Source organism: Mesoplodon mirus, assembly GCF_964341445.2.
Source record: "Mesoplodon mirus genome assembly, chromosome: 11".
NCBI lineage: Eukaryota > Metazoa > Chordata > Mammalia > Artiodactyla > Ziphiidae > Mesoplodon > Mesoplodon mirus.
In genome coordinates this window covers 70,003,580-70,025,809 of record NC_138987.1, presented here as the reverse complement: position 1 = coordinate 70,025,809, position 22,230 = coordinate 70,003,580, and the positions used below count along the sequence as shown (strand labels likewise).

At 38.6% G+C, this 22,230-nt stretch overlaps 1 protein-coding gene across 1 annotated transcript in view; it reads right to left on the bottom strand.

Annotated features, from left to right (window-relative positions):
* The window catches only part of CAND1 (cullin associated and neddylation dissociated 1), a 43,228-nt gene extending 24,804 nt beyond the window's left edge, over positions 1 to 18,424 (bottom strand). Inside the window, exons 1-2 of the mRNA XM_082635782.1 lie at positions 18,038 to 18,424; positions 2,897 to 3,040 (exon numbers count right to left, since the gene is read on the bottom strand). Coding sequence (XP_082491908.1) covers positions 2,897 to 3,040; positions 18,038 to 18,105 — 212 coding nt within the window. The 5' untranslated portion in view covers positions 18,106 to 18,424. The remainder of the gene's footprint in view (positions 1 to 2,896; positions 3,041 to 18,037) is intronic.
* Positions 18,425 to 22,230: the final 3,806 nt, after the last annotated feature.

The window sequence follows — 22,230 nt, the reverse complement described above, 5'->3', positions numbered from 1 at the left end:
CCGGAATTTCCTTGGTGGTCCAGTGGTCAAGACTACACGCTTCCACCCCTGGTAGGGGAACTAAGATCCCACATGCCGCGGCCCAAAAAAAAAGAAGAGTGACACAACCAACTGCTGATGATAATGTGGAACAACTGGTACTTTCATGTAAAATGGTAAAAATACTTTGGCAAACAATTCCACAGTTTCTTAAAAATCTAAATGGACAACAGCAATTTCACTCTTCCTAAGAAATAAAGACACATGTCCTGAAAAGGACTCACACAAGAATGTTCACTGTCTCTTTATTCACAATAGCCAAACCTAGGAAGATATCATTGTGCTATCAGTGAACTACTAATCAGTAATAAAAAGTCACAAAACACTAATACATCCAACATAAAACCAATTTAAGGTGAACAATGTTGACCTTAAGTAGGGAAGTTGTGAGGTAAGGACACAATTTTATCTTTTTCAAATGGTTATCCAGTGTTTTGAAAAAAGGTCCAGCTTTTCTCATGATGCCACCAACTGCATCATGTATCGAATACTTTCCATTCTATTTTACACTACTGGTCTATTAATGCCTCACTACCTCACTGCTTTCATTAGATAAACATAATAGTATGTTTTCGTATCTAGTAGGGCTAGCCAACACACCTCCACCTCCAGAAATTTTCAGGGAATTTTTTGTCTCTCTTGAGCAAATACCCTGTCCCTCTTCTCCCTTCCACCAAAATATACTTTAGAATCAACTTGTCTAGCCTGTGGAAAAAACTTACTGATTTTTAGAATTAAGTTAGCATTAAAATAACCCGGAGAGAACTGACAACCCTGTTGAGTTATCCTATCCAAGGACCTGAGATGTCTTTCCATTGGTTCCAAGTACATTTTTCTGCGAGTATGTTTTTGTTATTGGTCAAGAGTAAAGTTTTTCTTCTATAAAAGAAAGTTTTTAAAAAGAAAAGTGTAACCTTACCTTAAACCATGCAACACCCTCACCCAAGGTCACCACTGTAACATTTTTTGTCACATTTATTGCTAGGCATTTTGCCTTTCTGTTACTATAATAAATGGACATTTGCTTCCGTATCTTCTAACTGGTTATTTGCTTATGTGAAGGCTACTTATTTTTGTTCATTAATTTTACATCCAGTTCCTTCATTGAATTATTGTTTATATTATTTTTTTCTTCCTCTGATCTATTAACATGATGGAATAAAAATATTAATAAAGCACCTAATATTAAACTGTCCTTATACTCTTGGGATGAATGAACCTCACTTGGTCAAAGTATATTATACTTAATGTATTGTTGGATTTTATTTTGAACATTTAAATGAAACTGGTGTGTAGTTTTCTTTTTTAGTGTTGTATTTAGTCAGAATTTATCATCAGTATTTGGTTTAAAAAAAAGACTGGAAGGTTTTCATACTTTATGTTCTGAAATAGTTCAAAAACTATCTATACTGGAATTACCTGCTCTTCGAGGTTTCAAAGAGTTGTGTGAAAGATTTCTGGGCATGAGTTTCTTTTGGGTGATGAGTTCTTTGATAAATTTTCCAATTTCTATCTATTAGGATTTTCCCTCCTCCAAGAATCAGTTCTTGGGTTTTATCACCTAATATATTACTTTTGTTAATATCTTAATTCCTTTCTAATTTTCCTGAATATACGTCATTTTCCCCCCAACCTGTTAAATTTTAAGTATAGAAGATCATCAAAAGCTCAAACGCTCAGGTTTCTAACAAGATTCATACTCAAGTGAATAAAGACCTGTGTACCTCTCACCTCTCAATCTGAGACAAAGCTTACATTTTATTATCATTTTTAAAGGCTGCTTATTGCTCAGCACATAATTTGAACCAAAAAATTTTGTTTATTAATAAGCACATGGCAAAAGAAACAAAAGATGAAAAATAATTATTTAAGTAAAACTAGACTCATTCGCATTATTCTGCAACTTACCATTTTTTGAAGACCCGTTTGATTTTAAACTTGCTAATGTCCCAAGTTAAAGAAAGTTGTACTACATGTCTAGAAATTCTATGCTGACCAATGGTTTCTCATACTTTTGCCTGTTTTTACAGCAGATATGTAAAACCTTAGCCTAAAATAAATGTAAAACCTTTATAAGAAAATCCAACAAAGGTAATAATGAGACAATACTTTAAATTGATACCAGATATTATATGCCACATAAAATGACATAAAATTCTATAATTTAAATTTTATATGAAACCAGAAGTTATACTTACTAATAACTTACTTGTAAATTTTTAAGGGTTTCTAATATTTGGTATGCATAAATTAAATAGATGCACTAATACAATCTACCAAGAACTCAAATTCTGTACCTTTAACTAAGAATAAGAGTCCAGCTGTCAATATCACACCTAACAAGATGTTGTCAGTGTACCGTACACACAAAGGTAATTGGAATTCTCAATTTTTAGGAAAGATTCTTTGTAACTACGGTATCATCAGTGTTAATTAAACTATGGTTTTAACTGTTGTTATCCTTTATCAAGTCTTATTTTTTACTTCCTTGTCATTGGTTCTTAAAACCAACCCTCCTCCCCGGAATAGAGATGGAAAGCCTTTTAACTAATACAGAGATGGATAGGCCTTTTAACCTAGCTAAAAAACCTGGCCAAACAAGTAAGAGAACTACTCTTTCTGGAGTTTCCTACACGTATTTCATAAGAATTAAAATAACATGTCCAGCCAATACAGAAACTACATATAAGGAAATGTGTCTCATGTACCAAGAACAAATACTAAACCAAATCACCTACAAATTCTAAAGAAAAACTCCAGAAAGACATAGTACAAGACTAAGATAATTTACCAGTTATTACACTGAATTTTTTAATGGAAAGTGAAGGCGGTAGGAAGCAAGTAAAAAACAACTTACCATTTGACAGCTAAATTCTGTACCTCTCCATTTTTATCTTCCAGTAACTTCAAGATCATTTTCACTACCTTCCTTTCACTATCATCATCCAACTTGATGGAATCTTTCTGCAGTTCTGTCATCAAATCATTTGTAGCCATAAACCTGTCAAAAAATTAAAATTTGTTGGTAATTAAAAATTTTTAAGCACTAATTAAAAAAAATCACAGTTTTCAAATCCAATGCTATCATTCGTATCTTCAAATCCAATGCTATCATTCATATCTAAGTCCTGATCTACTCTCCTGAACAAGGTATCATTGGCTAAAATTATTTTCCCCGGGTTAGTCTTGATTTCAAATTTACTGACCGGACCTTCAATGAATGCTCTTTCATTCTAATAAAGTTGACCACTGAACAACGTGAGGGTCAAGGGGGTCACCCTCCCCCCACCTCACTAAAAATCCATGTATAACTTTACAGTCACCGTCCACATCTGCACTTCCGCATCTGCAGATTCAACTGACCACAGATAGTGTAGTACATGTAGTACGTATTTATTGAAAAAATTTCCCATATAAGTGGACCCGTGCAGATCAAACCCATTGTTCAGGGGTCAGCTGTAATTGCATCACTGCTTTTAGGGGAAGAAAAGCTCCTCTTTACTTTTTCATTGCATGTGATTTGAATTTTATCTAGGAAGTCTTTAACATTAAGAATACCTTCCTGTGTAATACTGTTGTGTTGGATTGGGGGTTACATATTACAAATCACTGGGAAAATTCCAAAATGCAAATTCTCACCTCCACCCCAACTCCCACCACCAGGATCAAATGTATTTTCAAAACGATGAAGAGGTGATTCCAAAAGTTATTCCAACTGACATCCAAGCCCCCTTTCCTTAAGAACCACTACCAAAGGACAAAGTTTTAAACTATGCGCAAGCACAGTTCTTATCAAATCTTATTAAACTGCTTATAAAGAAAAGCATATGTTCAAATTGGGATAATACAAGGTAAATTAAGCATGGGCCTTTTAAAAATTAACACCACTCTCCTAATTGGAAGCCCCTCCCCATTTTATATGATGACAAAATGAAATTAAAACCACACAATATTCCAGAAAGTTAAAAGAACAACACTAATGCAGGCATATCTACACACAAAGCATGAAAACCACCTTAACTATTTTACTTAGATAAAATCCATTAAACAACCATACCAGTTAGGACCTCTAAGAACCCCTGAAATGTTAATCATCTGGTTGAAGAGAAAACATAGTGATCATCAATTTAAGTAAAAAAGCATGTAATCCCAATAAAAAAAAAAAGTTACTTTATAGTTCTGAAGTAACTATACTGCTACACAGATTCCTTCCTTTATTTACCATTTATTTATTCACTGCCTGTTATGATGTTACGAAGGCTGGACTATAAGCAAAGAACAGATAAGACCTAAGTCTTGACTCCTAGACTCGGAGAGCTTATACTCTAATAAACAAGTCTACTGACTTTCAAAAATCAATAATTAACGGTTAAACATTTTTTAAAAGTTGAAATGAGTACCGGCAAAATTAGCAATAGATAATATTTTTAAAACTCAGAAAACCTGGACTGAGATAGTATGAGGTTTTAAGAAGGACTACTTTTTAATTGTGACCCTGAAACCAGAAAGTTCCTTCTGTTCATGTGTTAAAAGGTTTGCACTATAAATCTTATAAGGAAGTTGTTTGACCAGTTTGAAAGCTGTCTATGGAAGATTCAAAAGTCAATTTGTAAAACGTCTCTTAGGCATTTACTGCTTTAGGTATGGGGCTAAGGGCTGAGATGATAAATTTACTCAGTCCCCTCCTCTTAACTTATTCATCTAACACAGCAGACAGGTAAATGGAAGAATCTCACACAAATTTTCTAAAACACTCAAGGGTGTTTGGCAATGATCACACCAAAGAACCGATAGTTAGTTTGGATCTCAAAGGATTACCAGGGCTTGCATGGGGAAAGCTGGCTCGGGATTTTAAATGTATTTGTGTGCATGGTGGTGGTGGTGGTGGTGGTGAGGGGCATAATACCTCAGAGTGAAGCAATTCAGTGTGTCTGAGGCAGAGGGAAATAGAAACCTAACAGGAAGATGGAAATGTAGGCTGAGGTCAAGATGGAAAAGGTTATATATACTCATTCACTATGTACTGAGAACCTTTTATTTGTCAGGTACTATGCTAGGTACTATGGATACTAGGGCTGGCAAAAGCAAACACAGTTGCTTCCTGCTATCTTGGAACTTACATAACAGTTGAATAGAGGCATATTGATTTTTTTAAAACTACATATATGAGTACTTACACATGTAGTTATGAACTGAGATAAATGCTATGAAGGAAAGGAATGTGGCACAAAGAAAAGATAATGGGATAACAAAGTAACATGACCTAGACTGGAATGAAAGTTGTGTATCAGGGAAGACTGAGATCCTAAGCATGAAAAGGAACTGTGTGTGGGGAGTGGAGAGGTTATGGCCAAGTAGGCAGGGGCCAAAAGATTAAAGAGATTTGAAGATCTTACTAGGATTCTGGTCTTTATTCTAAAAGTGATGGGAGGATGGTTCTGAAGAACCTAGGGGCAGGGCAGGAATAAAGACGCAGTCGCAGAGAATGGACTTGAGGACATGGGGAGGGGGAAGGATAAGCTGGGACGAAGTGAGAGAGTGGCATGGACATATATACACTACCAAACGTAAAATAGATAGCTAGTGGGAAGCAGCCACATACACAGGGAGATCAGCTCGGTGCTTTGTGACCACCTAGAGGGGTGGGATAGGGAGACGCAAGAGGGAGGGGATAAGGGGATATATGTATATGTATGGCTGATTCACTTTGTTATACAGCAGAAACTAACATAAGAACGTAAAGCAGTTATACTCCAATAAAGATGTTTTAAAATAAATAAATAAAAGTGATGGGAGGGACTTCCCTGGCAGTCCAGTGGTTAACACTCCACGCTTCCAATGCAGGTGGAGCAGGTTCGATCCCTGGTCCGGGAACTAAGATCCCACATGCTGTGCAGCGTGGCCAGACAATTTTTTAAAATTAAAAAATAATAATAAAATAAAAGTGATGGAAAGCTACTCATCTGAGGTAGAGATGGGGAGTAAATGGAATGATCAGATTTACATTTCAGAAGTATTACTCCATCTACACTGTGGAAAACAGTTTGAGAGAACCAAACTTCATTTAGCAGACTGGATAGAGAACGGTTAGGAGAGCTATGGCAGCAGTCTAAGTGAGAAATGATGCAGCCAGAAGTAGGGTTATGACAGTAAATGGAGATGGAAAAAATGGACACACAGTCAAGTCTCATTATTAGCAGAGTGAAATTTGTTGTAACCCCCAAATCAATTCTCCAGCGCTTTCATGACATTTGCAGACATGTGAAGAACCAGGAAATATTTGAATCACCCAAAGCACACATTCTGCACACACTCCCAGCTGACACTGCACCAGGTGACACTCTGCCTATTTCAGCTCTCATACTGTAAACAAGCACCCTCTTCTCAGTCTATCTGGTGCCACATGTTTTTTTGTTTTGTTTTTTTGCATGTTTGTGCTTTCTGTTGGTAATTTTGCTGTTTAAAATGACCCCCAAGCATGGTGCTGAAGTGCTACCTAGTGTTCCTAAATACAAGAAGGCCATGATGTGTCTTCCAGAAAAAATACATGTTAGATAAGTAACTACTGCGAATAATATAATGAGAACAAACCCTATTTGAGATTTACACGATTAAAGTTTATAGGTCTTTGAAATGGATTAGATATGGGGATGGTGAAGGATGAGTTAGGAAAAGGACAAAGAAGTAGAAGGGAAACCACAGGACTTGGGTGTTATAGTCGGTATACGTCCTGTCCAGTCTTAGTATTATTGAATAACCACTGTCACACATTAGACGGTTCAACCACTGATCTTACAACACAGGAAGAGAGATTTAACAAGCCTGGTTCAACTACAGACTATACTGAATGGCCACTCCTCTGATCCTAATCAGCAAAATCGCAGCCAAAGTGAAGACATCAACAACGTGACTTAGTGCCCTGCAGACCAACTTTGTCTGCCCTTGGCCAAAAGTAAGGACTGGCGAGGGGGTGGGGGTGACCCAGCAGCCCCTACAGTCCAGGAACTGTTCTGAGGCTCATACCTAAACTTCAATGATAACATCCAAATGAATAACCCAAACAGATCTGATGCTTTCAGGGAAAGCATATTTTTTTCCTGGGCATAAACACACAAAACATCCATTTCAGGTAAGTTCACTTAGCAACATAAAATACCAAACATCCTCCTAACTAAATGAGTGACGGCTACTTCTTTACCAATTATAGCTTTTCCTCTGCTTTACTATGCCCTCCTTATAACATTTATTAAGATGTCTAATGACAAAATTGCCCCTTTCTGACATTCACAGAAAGATAGACGAGATGAAAAGGCAGAGGGCTATGTACCAGATGAAGGAACAAGAAAAAACCCCAGAAAAACAACTAAATGAAGTGGAGAGAGGCAACCTTCCAGAAAAAAGAATTCAGAATAATGATAGTGAAGATGATCCAGGACTTCGGAAAAGGAATGGAGGCAAAGATCGAGAAGATGCAAGAAATGTTTAACAAAGACCTAGAAGAATTAAAGAACAAACAAACAGAGATGAACAATACAATAACTGAAGTGAAAACTACACTAGAAGGAATCAATAGCAGAATAACTGAGGCAGAAGAACGGATAAGTGACCTGGAAGACAGAATGGTGGAATTCACTGCTGCAGAACAGAATAAAGAAAAAAGAATGAAAAGCAATGAAGACAACCTAAGAGACCTCTGGGACAACATTAAATGCAACAACATTCGCGTTATAGGGGTCCCAGAAGGAGAAGAGAGAGAGAAAGGACCAGAGAAAATATTTGAAGAGATTATAGTTGAAAACTATAATAAGGAAATAACCACCCAAGTCCAGGAAGCGCAGCAGGTCCCATACAGGATAAACCCAAGGAGAAACACGCCAAGACACATAGTAATCAAATGGGCAAAAACTAAAGACAAAGAAAAATTATTAAAAGCAGCAAGGGAAAAACAACAAATAACATACAAGGGAACTCCCATAAGATTAACAGCTGATTTCTCAGCAGAAACTCTACAAGCCAGAAGGGAGTGGCATGATAGACTTAAAGTGATGAAAGGGAAGAAACTACAACCAAGATTACTCTACCCGGCAAGGATCTCATTCAGATTCGATGGAGAAATCAAAAGCTTTACAGACAAGCAAAAGCTAAGAGAATTCAGCACCACCAAACCAGCTCTACAACAAATGCTAAAGGAACTTCTCTAAGTGGGAAACACAAGAGAAGAAAAGGACCTACAAAAACAAACCCAAAACAGTTAGGAAAATGGTCATAGGAACATACATATCGATAACTGCCTTAAACGTGAATGGATTAAATGCTCCAACCAAAAGACACAGGCTTGCTGAATGGATACAAAAACAAGACCCATATATATGCTGTCTACAAGAGACCCACTTCAGACCTAGGGACACATACAGAATGAAAGTGAGGGGATGGAAAAAGATATTCCATGCAAATGGAAATCAAAAGAAAGCTGGAGTGGCCATACTCATATCAGATAAAATAGACTTTAAAGAATGTTACAAGAGACAAGGAAGGACACTATATAATGATCAATGGATCAATCCAAGAAGAAAATATAACAATTATAACTACATATGCACCCAACATAGGAGCACCTCAATACATAAGGCAACTGCTAACAGCTATAAAAGAGGAAATTGACAGTATCACAATAATACTGGGACACTTTAACACTTCTCTTACACCAATGGACAGATCATCCAAAATGAAAATAAATAAGGAAATACAAGCTTTTAATGACACATTGAACAAGATGGAATTGATATTTATAGGACATTCCATCCAAAAACAGCAGATTACGCTTTCTTCTCAAGTGCGCATGGAACATTGTCCAGGAGAGATCACATCTTGGGTCACAAATCAAGCCTCAGTACATTTAAGAAAACTGAAATCATATCAAACATCTGTTCTGACTACAACACTATGAGATTAGAAATGAATTACAGGGAAAAAAATGTAAAAAACACAAACACATGGAAGCTAAACAATACATTACTAAATAACCAAGAGATCACTGAAGAAATCAAAGAGGAAATCAAAAAACACCTAGAGACAAATGACGATGAAAACACAACGATCCAAATGGGATGCAGCAAAAGCAGTTCTAAGAGGGAAGTTTATAGCTATACCAGCCTACCTCAAGAAACAAGAAATATCTCAAATAAAAAATCTAACCTTACACCTAAAGGAACTAGAGAAAGAAGAACAAACAAAACCAAAAGTTAGCAGAAGGAAAGAAATCATAAAGATCAGAGCAGAAATAAATGAAATACAAACAAAGAAAACAATAGCAAAGATCAATAAAACTAAAAGCTGGTTCTTTAAGAAGATAAACAAAATTGATAAACCATTAGCCAGACTCATCAAGAAAAAGAGGGAGAGGACTCAAATCAATAAAATTAGAAATGAAAAAGGAGAAGTTACAACAGACACCGCAGAAATACAAAGCATCCTAAGAGACTACTACAAGCAACTCTATGCCAGTAAAATGGACAACCGGGAAGAAATGGACAAATTCTTAGAAAGGTATAACCTTCCAAGACTGAACCAGGAAGAAATAGAGAATATGAACAGACCAATCACAAGTAATGAAATTGAAACTGTGATTAAAAGTCTTCCAACAAACAAAAGTCCAGGACCAGATGGCTTCACAGGTGAATTCTATCAAACATTTAGAGAAGAGCTAACACCTATCCTTCTCAAACTCTTCCAAAAAATTGCAGAGGAAGGAACACTCCCAAACTCATTCTATGAGGCCACCATCACCCTGATACCAAAACCAGACAAAGATACTACAAAAAAAGAAAATCACAGACCAAAATCACTGATGAATATAGATGCAAAAATCCTCAGCAAGGGCTTCCCTGGTGGCGCAGTGGTTGAGAGTCCACTTGTCGATGCAAGGGACACAGGTTTGTGCCCCGGTCCGGGAAGATCCCACATGCAGCGGAGAGGCAGGGCCCGTGAGCCATGGCCACTGAGCCTGTGCATCCGGAGCCTGTGCTCCGCAACGGGAGAGGCCACAACAGTGAGAGGCCCGTGTATTGCAAAAAAAACCCAAAAAATCCTCAACAAAATACTAGCAAACAGAATCCAACAACACATTAAAAGGATCATACACTATGATCAAATGGGATTTATCCCAGGGATGCAAGGACTGGGACTCTTCAACATACGCAAATCAATGTGATACACCATATTAACAAATTGAAGAATAAAAACCATGTGATCATCTCAAAAGATGCAGAAAAAGCTTTTGACAAAATTCAACACCCATTTATAAAAACTCTCCAGAAAGTGGGCATAGAGGGAACCTACCTCAACATAGTAAAGGCCATATATAACAAACCCACAGCAAACATTCTCAATGGTGAAAAACTAAAAGCTTTTCCTCTAAGATCAGGAACGAGACAAGGATATCCACTCTCACCACTATTACTCAACATAGTCTTGGAAGTCCTAGCCATGGCAATCAGAGAAGAAAAAGAAATAAAAGGAATCCAAATTGGAAAAGAAGAAGTAAAACTGTCACTGTTTGCAGATAATATGATACTATACATAGAGAATCCTAAAGATGCCACTAGAAAACTACTAGAGCTAATCAATGAGTTTGGTAAAGTTGCAGGATACAAAATTAATGCACAGAAATCTCTTGCATTCCTATACACTAATGATGAAAGATCTGAAAGAGAAATTAAGGAAACACTCCCATTTACCACTGCAACAAAAAGAATAAAATACCTAGGAATAAACCTACCTAGGGAGACAAAAGACCTGTATGCAGAAAACTATAAGACAGTGATGAAAGAAATTAAAGATGATACCAAGATATGGAAAGATATACCATGTTCTTGAATTGGAAGAATCAATATGGTGAAAATGACTATACTACCCAAAGCAATCTACAGAGTCAATTCAATCCCTATCAAGCTACCACTGGCATCTTTCACAGAACTAAAACAAATAATCTTAAAATTTGTATGGAGATACAAAAGACCCCAAATAGCCAAAGCAGTCTTGAGGGAATAAAACAGAGCTGGAGGAATCAGACTCCCTGACTTCAGACTATATTACAAAGTTACAGTAATCAAGACAATATGGTACTGGAACAAAAACAGAAACATAGATCAGTGGAACAAGATAGAAAGCCCAGAGATAAACCCACGCACCTATGGCCAACTAATCTATGACAAAGGAGGCAAGGATATACAATGGAGAAAAGACAGTCTCTTCAGTAAGTGGTGCTGGGAAAACTGGACAGCTATCTGTAAATGAATGAAATTAGAACACTCCCTAACACCATACACAAAAATAAACTCAAAATGGATTAGAGACCTAAATGTAAGAACAGACACTACAAAACTCTTAGAGAAAAACATAGGAAGAACACTCTTTGACATAAATCACAGCAAGATCTTTTTGATCCACCTCCTAGAGTAATGGAAATAAAAACAAAAATAAACAAATGGGACCTAATGAAACTTAAAAGTTTTTGCACAGCAAAGGAAACTACAAACAAGATGAAAAGACAACCCTCAGAATGGGAGAAAATATTTGCAAACGAAACAACGGACAAAGGATTAATCTCCAAAATATAAAACTAAACAACCCAATCCAAAAATGGGGAGAAGACCTAAATAGACATTTCTCCAAAGAAGACATACAGATGGCCAAGAAGCACATGAAAAGCTGCTCAACATCACTAATTATTAGAGAAATGCAAATCAAAACTACAATGAGGTACCACCTCACACCAGTTAGAATGGGCATCATCAGAAAATCTACAAACAACAAATGCTGGAGAGGGTGTGGAGAAAAGAGAACCCTCTTGCACTGTTGGTGGGAATGTAAATTGATACAGCCACTATGGAGAACAGTACAGAGGTTCTTTAAAAAAGTAAAAATAGAATTACCATATGATCCAGCAATACCACTACTGGGCATATACCCAGAGAAAACCGTAATTCAAAAAGAGACATGCACCTCAATGTCCACTGCAGCACTGTTTACAATAGCCAGGTCATGGAAGCAACCTAAATGCCCATCGACAGATGAATGGATAAAGATGTGGTAAATATATACAATGGAATATTACCTAGCCATAAAAAGGAACGAAACTGAGTCATTTGTTGAGAAGTGGATGGACCTAGAGACTGTCATACAGAGGGAAGTAAGTCAGAAAGAGAAAAACAAATATCGTATATTAACGCATGTATGTGGAACCTAGAAAAATGGTACAGATGAACCAGTTTGCAGGGCAGAAGTTGAGACACAGATGTAGAGAACAAACGTATGGACACCAAGGGGGGAAAATCCCGGGGGGGTGGGGCTGGTGGTGTGCTGAATTGGGTGACTGGAATTGACATGTATACACTGATGTGTATAAAATTGATGACTAATAAGAATGTGCTGTATAAAAAGTAATAATAAAAAAATTTAAAAAGAATTGCCCCTTTCTGACAACATCCAATCTAAAGCAAACCTCTGCTTCCTTCCCAAAATTACCCAAATAGGTTCTAACACCCTCTTACTGAGATATCCCATAGTATGTGTTCTCCCTCACTAAATGGTAACAAACCAAACCTGTGTGAGGGACATCTATACATATAAGAGAATATCAAGAAGAAAAAAGTGGTAAACAGTGCTTACATTACATATCATTACATATCAAATAAAAGAGCAAAGAAAACACCCACTAAATTAGTTACCTGGAGATTATTAGGGATTTGAGGTAGAGTAATTTCAGTAAGCCTAGGCGGGCAACCTCTAAGTTTAGAGTTTATCTCATAGTCTATGGGAATTAGTGCAGAAGGCAATGATCAGCTGTGATATTTAGGGAGAAAATTCTAATGGAAGAATTAACAAAAGATTGGATTAAAAAGAGGCCTGAGATAGACTTATTTGAGAAATACTCATCAGGGAACTAAGGTAAAGAGGAAAGGGTGACATCAAGCTTTCCAACTGGGACATTGGTGGATGGTAATATAACACAACAAAATAAGAATAAAAAAGATTTAAGGTGGGAGAGGAGGAAGTTAAGATGTTAACTTTCAGACTTCTATGGGAGTCCCAGGTGGATTAACCTACAGGCAGTGCCATCTCATTCATTTATTCAAGTATTTTGGGGGTACCATCATTAGAAACTGTGCCAGGCTCTGCAAAGTTATGAGCAAGACAGTCAGACTGCAACACACACACTTGGCAACTGAAAGTTCACTGAGGGGAGAACTTATTCATCTTTAGTAAATCCAATTAGAGAAGCAAAACTAATGGTAGAAACAGATACTTTGTACTGCACAATGAGTGGTTTCCAAAACCCTTCCCCTAATATATAAACGCAATTTTACCCTTGTTTCCAACAGAACTCTGAATGCTATCGGCCAACTGCATCACCCAGTGAACCACTTATCCTTCATGTATCTTGTTCACACCCCACTGCTGTCTCGCTTTTTCTCAGTTATTCTCTTGGAGTTATGAATTAACGTGGGACAGTCTTAATATTGTTCACGTACATAAAACTAATGTTCAGTCATCTTTCTTCACAGTGTCCTCAGTGAGGCCCCTTCTCCTCTTTTTCAGTAGTGAGCCCTCATCATTGCTGATGATGATGTTAGCAGTACTATACCTGCATCCCTCCCCACCAAATCACAAGTGAAATCGTGTAACTTAATGCCATCCATCAATGCACAAAGAACTTAGAAAATGCTCAGAAATCACCTTCTTAATCTCTACAAATCTATTTCTTCTGATTAAACTTACTTTTCTTCAAGCACAAGCAGTCCAGATAATGTAGTCTTTCCTGTTACATTATTGTAAATGCCCACACAGTACTTTCAGCTATGTTATAGGATCTCTAAGCTCCCTTCCAACTCTGAAAACTGATTCTGTAACAGGCCCGAGATTTTTATTAGCATTTTAAACAGTTTCCAAGGGCAAATGCCTTCCAATAGTCAAAACACATAAATATATTTGGTGACATAAACCATAATCAAGCTAGGAAATTCTACAATGCAGTGAGTTATTTTAAGATTGTATCAAATGGTATTTAAAAAAAATAGATTGGTAGATTTTACAATGACTTCTTAAACTTCCCCAATCCTTACATGCTTTTTTAACTCTGGAATTAAAATCAAATTCAACTAAAACAAGTTATCTATTGAGAACCCACATGGCCAAGGCACTAAATAAAGTGAAGGATTCAGTTCAGTAAGACAAGGTCCCTACCCGTTCCTATCCCCACCCCTGAGAGTGGTGTTTGTATTGTGTGCTTTCACACCTACCCAGAACTTCAAGACCTAGCTCAGATCACTCCTTGAACATGAACGAATCTCCTTGCTTTCATCTTCTCTGACACTTAAGCCTGAACACTACATACTGCCCTGGGTTATTTATGTTTTTACAAATGCCTTAACCACTCAACAAGCATGCAGAGAATACTGAAGGCAAGCCCTATCTTCAACTTTTTGTAGTCCCTCTCAGTGAATTATTTAATCTTCTAGCACAAAATACTCCCTAAGCCTAACTTAGAGGGAACTGAAATTTAAGGTCTTACTCTTAATGTCCCCTAGTCAAAATCTTGCAAAAGTAGAATATAGTAGTTTAGAGTTCATGCTCTGGGGGTATCTGGAAATCCCTGATCTACTACTGTTTAACCGGCCTTGGGCAAGCACTCAGCATCACCAGATTGAAGTTTCCTCAGCTGAAACAGAGATTGCTAGTATCCACTTTACTAAAGTTGTAAGGATCAAGTGTATAAAGTCCACAGTAAGCATTAACAATTATGTACAGAGAAATAAAAGAATGGTAAAAGTTTTTTTTTAGCTCTTGATTCCTTGGAATACTGGAATTCAGCTGGTGATGAAACATATGAAAATAAAAGCTGGTGATGAAGCATATGAAAATAAAGGCAGAACCTTATTAGTTACCTCAACCCACTGAATATTCAGTATTAATATTTATAGGTGCAGCATTCACTTTGTTTATACACATTAAAGTTTTCATTCTGTTATCTACAGAATCACTACTTACTGCCACTAAACCATAGTATCCTACCTTCGAAGAACACAGAACACTAAAACATGAAAGAAAAAAGGACCCTAGGTTTTTTCCCCCCAATAAATTGAGCCTATAATTTAAGTCTTACCAAAAAAAATTTTTTTTAAAACGTTGACATTCCAAAATTTTGAAGTCTGCATCCATTTCTTTCCCTTCTTTACATTAAAAAAACTATTTAGTTATTCAGAGACCTGAAAATTTGGGCCTATAAGGGATCTTTTGTAATCACCCATGTACAAGTCTCTCAAAAGTGAATTTAATCCCAAACTAAGTAGCCTGCCCAAGATATCAGATAGTTCACAGCAAAGAAACCTACAGGACTAGAACCCATATTTGTAACTGGTAGGTCATATTCCCTTTGGATTCCACCATGAGAAAAATGTTTTTTTCTTCCTTTTGGATGTACTATCTTCTCCCCTTAGCACAAGGTAGAGTGGTCTGCACGTTAGATTTTCTATAATGTTAATTAATCTTGTCCTCAAGATCCTTCTAGCACTAGGTATTTTAAAACATGTAACAATAACTATGATATTTAGAGCAAAATAAACAAGTAAATAAATTTCTAATGAGAAATTAGAAAGCATCATTTAAAAATAGAACACGTATTCAAATACGGAAAAATCTTCAAAACACTTGACTGCAAACGCTATTTTAATTAATATCTTAAATGTCAGTAATTTAATATATATAGTTCTTTGGTTCCCAAGACTTGTCTATTACTGAATGGTCTGAGCGTATTGAGTCTTAAAAACTTAGTTGTTAAAAATATCTTAATGACAAATTACTGGAAGTCACTTACTGTTCTTAGGCATATCTTCTATAATATTCACCAACTATTAAAAATATTATCAGTATCACATTTTTAGGAGTAATCCTCCAAGCAATGTTTTAACTTATTCAAGCCCAAATTGGTAGATAATCCTTATCAAGTTCAACACTAGTATACCTTAACATCAGAGCATTACTCTTCCATATAATTAGAAAAAACAAAAAACTCCTCAAGCATGTATGTATTACCTTTTCCTTTAGAAGAAATTTAAGAAAGGAAGCTTCAGTCAATAATCACATATGCAGTATTATCACATGACTTGACTTCTTTATTCTAAACATATTATCCATACACAAGTCTGACTAGTGGAACAAAACTGTACTATTATAGGGAAAGTCCTATCTTTAGACTAAAACTGAACACAATCATAATGAAACTCAGTACTTTTACAGAATGAGCCAAACTGACAGAAATGGGAGGGGGTAAAATCACACCACACATTCTACACTACTTAAAGTTTTTTATGTATGTTCCATTCAAATATTTATTTGAATTTTAGTGGCTTGCATTGGGAGCAAGCAAAGTTCCAAAGGGAAGTAAACAGCATTCTAATCCCTTAAAAAACAAACAAAACCTTTTATTTATTTTAATCTTGATTTTGACCCTAGAACTCACAAATCTAAAAATATTAATGCCCAAAATAAACACGTCTCTTCCAAAAACGAACACTCGAACCTTTATTATTAGCAAACTAATTTTAAAACTTTTGAATACAATACTTAAAATCTCCCTAGATAGCAAAACTTTTTGAGAATCATTTCTGGCTATGAAGTCACAGAACCAAAATGTATTTCATTGGCCATTTTAATATGCCAGCATATTAATTTAATTAGGAACAGATTATTACATTTTTCTTGGTTCTCCTTTCACAAATCAAAAAATGTTTCCCCAGTACATAAGGTTTGGGCGTGTTTTCGGGTGTTAAAACGTACCGTTCATACAAAAAAAAAACAAACAAATAAGCCCGTCAGCCACAATTTAAATTGAAGACTATTTGTTCTTCCCTTTAAAATGCACAGAAAATAAAACCACTAGAGAACAAAACAAGTATCAAAGCCGTAAAAAGCTAATTAGATCGGGAGTTGACTGATTTTGTGATAGGATAGAAGGCGGGAAGGAAGGAATGTAACAATTACCGTAGTGCAAAAAAAAAAAAAAAAAAAAGAGGGAGAGAAACCAAGATTACCCCTGAAAATATAACAATTCTTCAATATGCATGTGGCCAAGGTTTGGAAACAACCGTACAAGTCTCCTGGAACAGAACTTTATAACAAACCTTCACATTCACCATCCCCATATTAGAAAACCCCTTTCAATAAGACCCATTTGCTTGTTGCACCTTTTTGTTTCAGGTTCAGCAATTCACCTTTCTGGCAGTAATTTTGGATATAAGGAAATGAGACTGAAACCCCGAGATCCTGCTTGGGTTTTTGCCTGACGAGGGAAAATGACAAGAAATGCTGGCGGGAAAAGCCTACGAGTCAAGTTTCCACCCTCCTGGCTCCCCCTCCACCTTCTTCCCACCTTGACGAAAGGGATAATCCAAAGAAAAAGTTTATAGCCCAATCCCCGAAGGGCTGGAAAAGAAAGTAAATCGTTCGAGCTGAATGCACCTAGGCCCGCTCACATCTGCGGGAAAGGAGGCGGCAGCTGGGACCCCGAGTGGGCAGCAGCAGCAGCTCTGGCCCCGGGAGCAGGGCGGCCTAGCGCCTCGGGCAGGCCGGCGGGTAGGCCTGGCCTCCGGGTCTCCGAGCCTAGAGCGACTCCGTTGCCCACAATGGTGCGTGATCTCGCCCCTTCACGCTACCTGGGACGCGAAAGTCACGTCCTGGGAGGACAGAACATGCGGTGGGGGACGCAGAAGAGGCCTAGGACCGGAGACGGGCAACGGCCTAGAGGAAAGAATGGGGGAAGGGGGTTAGAAGGTGGGCGAGGAAAGGGACCTGCCGGAATCGGGGAGCGGAGGGTGGCCTGGAGACCTCCGCAAAGCCGAGCAACCAGTTAAGGCCAAAGGGGTGGGGCAAGGCCTGTGTGAGGGCCAGGGCCGCGGATGGGGGACCCCGAGGGGAGCTGAGGGTCGGATTTCGGCCTCACCTGAAGTCCTTGTCGCTGGATGTCATTTTTTCCAGCAAATTGGAAATGTGGTACGAGGCGCTCGCCATGTTGCCGGCCTCGATCCCGCCCGCCGGCGCTGCTCGTGCTGCTGCCCGCCGCCGCCGCCGCCGTTGGGGCTCCTCCTCTCGCTCGCCGCGGCTCCCGCTTCCAGGGTCGCAGCGCGACGCAGACGCTGACAAGGGAGGCGCCTCGACGGGCTGCCCCCTCCCCGGCGAGGCGTGGGCCTGTCCCGGGGGAAGCAGAGGCTATGGGGCCGGGCTAACGACGGCGCTGCTCACCGGAAAACGAACTCATGAGCAGCGAGGAGTACAGCAGGCTCTCTCCGGAGAAGCAGACACTTCCACTCGGGGCCGTCCCACTCCCACTCCCTCCGCACTCGCTCCCTAAGGCAAGAGGCCAAAACCCGCCTCCTTCGCTCCGGGGGAGGGCGCGGCAAACGCGGGACTTTACGGAAAGCTGAGGTCAGGGTTCAAGGAAGTCTCCCCACGCACGCTGCGGAGACGCTAGTAAAGGACAACCCTGTTGGCTAAAGCCTGTATCAATCTTCGCGTGACCCGCCCTTCAGGAGGCATGACAACGGCCAAAAGGGGCTGTTGTCGCGAGACTTGAAAGCGGCGGTTAAAGTATTGGTGAACCACTGGGACGAGGATATCTTCATCCGAAAATAACTTGTTTTTCCTGTACGACAGTAAGAGGAAAAGATTACGATTTTTAAGGCGCATAAGGCCTAGAAGTAAAGCTAATTAACAGGTTAGACTCGGGGCCAACAGAAGAGTTATTAGAAGGAGCTTTCGTTCTGAATCAGACGCGTGGCCTGCATTGCCTTAACCACGATGGTGTAATGTTGCCACGTGAAAACCACAAATCCCAGAATTCAGTCCACATGTTACACTGGGTCAAGATATGATTGGCTGAAGGAACTTGTAGCTTCCTCATTGGCTCCATGGGAGGCCTGAATGCTGGGACTTGTAGTCTGGCGAGGCAGCTGTGTTGAGTAAATCCTTTGGAGTACGGTGGATTAGGTTTCAACAGCAGATTCGAATTTTCTCTTACAGTTGTTTTTGGCTGTTGTGGGGTGTCTGCAGAGCTAGGCTGCTGCGGTCTGGGCAGGCGCATTGCGGATGAGTTGATGTTCTTGGCAGAGGCCTAGTAGAGGCTTCCTAGCACTAATCCATGAGAGTGATGGTCGCCTCATCCTCTGAAGGCAGCTGAGCCTCTTCTGGGCACTCCCAACGTGCATTGAAGAGCCAGCCCCCTAAAGCAAGAAGGACCATAGTAAGACCAAAGGCCGATGACCGATGATTGTATTCAGGGCTTATTCCTTTTATCTGGAATAGCTAAATGATTACTCTCTGTATTCAGCATTTGTGGAATTAATATTCCTGCAGCTATTTTATTGTTCCCTAAAACATACACACACAGCAATCGGAGATATCGAATCATGTGTTTCAGTATCCATGTTTTTATCTCCTTCATTCGAATTGGAGCTGGCCTTCCTAAAAATTAAAAAAATAATTTTTTTTTAAAAAGAGAGAGAGAGAGAGAGAAAGCCCAGTTAAGAGACGAGGAAAATTCAGTCTAAATCTGTTATTGCTCTAGTTTTCTAGGGGAAAAAAGAATTTAAATAGGTCCTTTCTTCCAGGTAATAAATCTCAACATTTCTTCACCATTCTTTCCTATATTCACCAAATATTATTTAGTGTCTTAGAAAAGACAGGCATAGTTATAGGCAATAACAAAATAGATGAAACACTTTCTGACCTAATAATTCATATTTAAATTTCCCCTCATTACTCGTTTACCTGTATGTATCCTGTACTTTACCCAAGTTAGCTATTATTAGGTTCCATGAGTGCTTCAGCCACAATTCCATTCTGCTCTGAACAACCTTTTCACAGTATTTAATATAAACTATACACACACACCCCACACACATCACACACGAAGAAGCCAGTCATTTATCTTGTGTGAACCTCAAGGCCTAAAATCTGAACCATCTAGTGATAACCCTTTTTTTTAGCCTGAATCTAATGAGAACCAAGTCATGTTTTTTCCTTTTGTGTGTACAAATCTTTCATTTATCAATTTCCAACTGAACTATAATATTTGTAGTTAGCTTAAATATAAATCCTGTTTACTGCCACTTATTAGCTGTCGTAGGCAATTCATTTTAAGCTCTCTGAGCCTCTCTTTCTTCATGGGTAACACAATGATCATCAGAGTATTTCCCCATAGGGCTGTTTTAAGAGTCACATTAGCTATTGTCTTAGTCCGCCAGGGTTGCCATAACAAAATACCACGGATTGGGTGGCTTAAACAACAGAAATTTATTTTCTCACTTGAGGCTGGTGGTCCAAGGTCAGTGAGCTAGCAAGGTGGGTTTCTCCTGAGGCCTTGGCTTGCAGACAGCCACGTTTTCCTTTGTTCTCACAAAGCCTTTTCTCTATGCACCCACAGCCTGGTATCTCTTTCTCTTCTTATAAGGACACCAATCATACTGGATTAGGACCCCACCTTTTTAACCTCATATAGCCTTTATTGTGTCCTCATGTAACCTTAATTACCTCTTTAAAGGCCCTATCTCCAAATACTGTCATACTGGAGGTTAGGGCTTCAATATATGAGTGGGGGGCAGGAACAACACAATTCAGTCCATAACAGATATCCCATATAAAGTGCTCAGCACACTGTCCAGAACATAATAATAATATTTATGACTAATTTTTTTGCATACTTACAAAGGTCATGGAACACATCTAATAAAAGTTGGCTATTGTTATTATGACTACATTCTCAGTCTTGCCCCTATCCCAAACCATCCTACATAGCCAGTTTAGAGTTTCCCAAAACATTGTTTTTATAGGGCTACTCACCAGTTTTAAAAGTTCAGCAGGTTTCTGCTACTAAATAAAAGTCCAAATGTTTGCAATCAGTGACCTCCTTCATCTGTCCCTAACCCTTTCTGATCTCTCTCCCACTATTCTAATACAGTATAGGAATTGCTCGGGTCAATTTTTTTAAGTACCTCAAAGACCCAGCTCCAAGTTTTTTTTTTTTTTTTTTTTTTTTTTTTTTTTTTTTTTGGTACGCGGGCCTCTCGCTGTTGTGGCCTGTCCCGTTGCGGAGCACAGGCTCCGGACGCGCAGGCGCAGTGGCCATGGCTCACGGGCCCAGCCGCTCTGCGGCATGTGGGATCTTCCCGGACCGGGGCACGAACCCGCGTTCTCTACATCGGCAGGCGGACTCTCAACCACTGCGCCACCAGGGAAGCCCGTAGCTCCAAGTTTTTGTACATCATTACTGTCATCATAATAATAAGCACTTACTTATAGGTGAAGTGCTGCATTAACTCATTTCATCTGCTTTTTAAGTATGAGAGGCACAGATTGGTTATGTAACATGCCAAAGATCAGCAATAAAGAGCAGTCAGGATGAAAACCCAGGCAGGTGTTGCTTCAGAGTCCATACTCCAAACCTTGTACTGGAATGCCTCTCCCTACCTGGAATGCCTCTCACCTCCCCTATCTCACTTTCTAAGATCTTGAACCAATCATAATGTTTATATGCTAGCCTCCAACTACAGTGTAAGTTCCTTAAGAGCTTATACCAACTTGAAATCACTTCTGCTTCTTTCAAGTACTTAGCCCTTGCCAAATTCGTAATAGGCACTCAATAGTACTTAATTTTATTTTGTATTCTTGACCACTTAGAAATTTGATTTGTGTATCACTGAATATAGCTTGTTGCTAAACAGTGGGAAAATGTTTTCCTTTAAGGATCTGTAAATGCTAAATTAATGTTAAGTGCAAAAGGAAGTAAGTCTAGGTAAGGCTATCCTCTAAGAATTTTCTTTCTGTTTAGTGGTTATAATGCAAAACTGAGATAAGACATTTGATAAAAGTAAAAAAAAAAAAAAAATGGAGTCTTTCAAGCTGTTGGGAGGTTCTTCAAATATCAACCAGTAGTTTAACTTGTTTCTCATTTATTGAGTGTCTACACTGTGCCAAGCACACCCTACTGTCTATATCAGGACCACCATGGGAAGAGAGGATTCTAAGAGAAATATGGTTATTAGTTGGCAGAGTGCTGGGTGCTGGGTCTTTCCTTCCCTTCCCCCTCAAAAAAAAAAAAAAAAAAAAAACCCAAACAAACAAAAAACCCCACCACTCAGA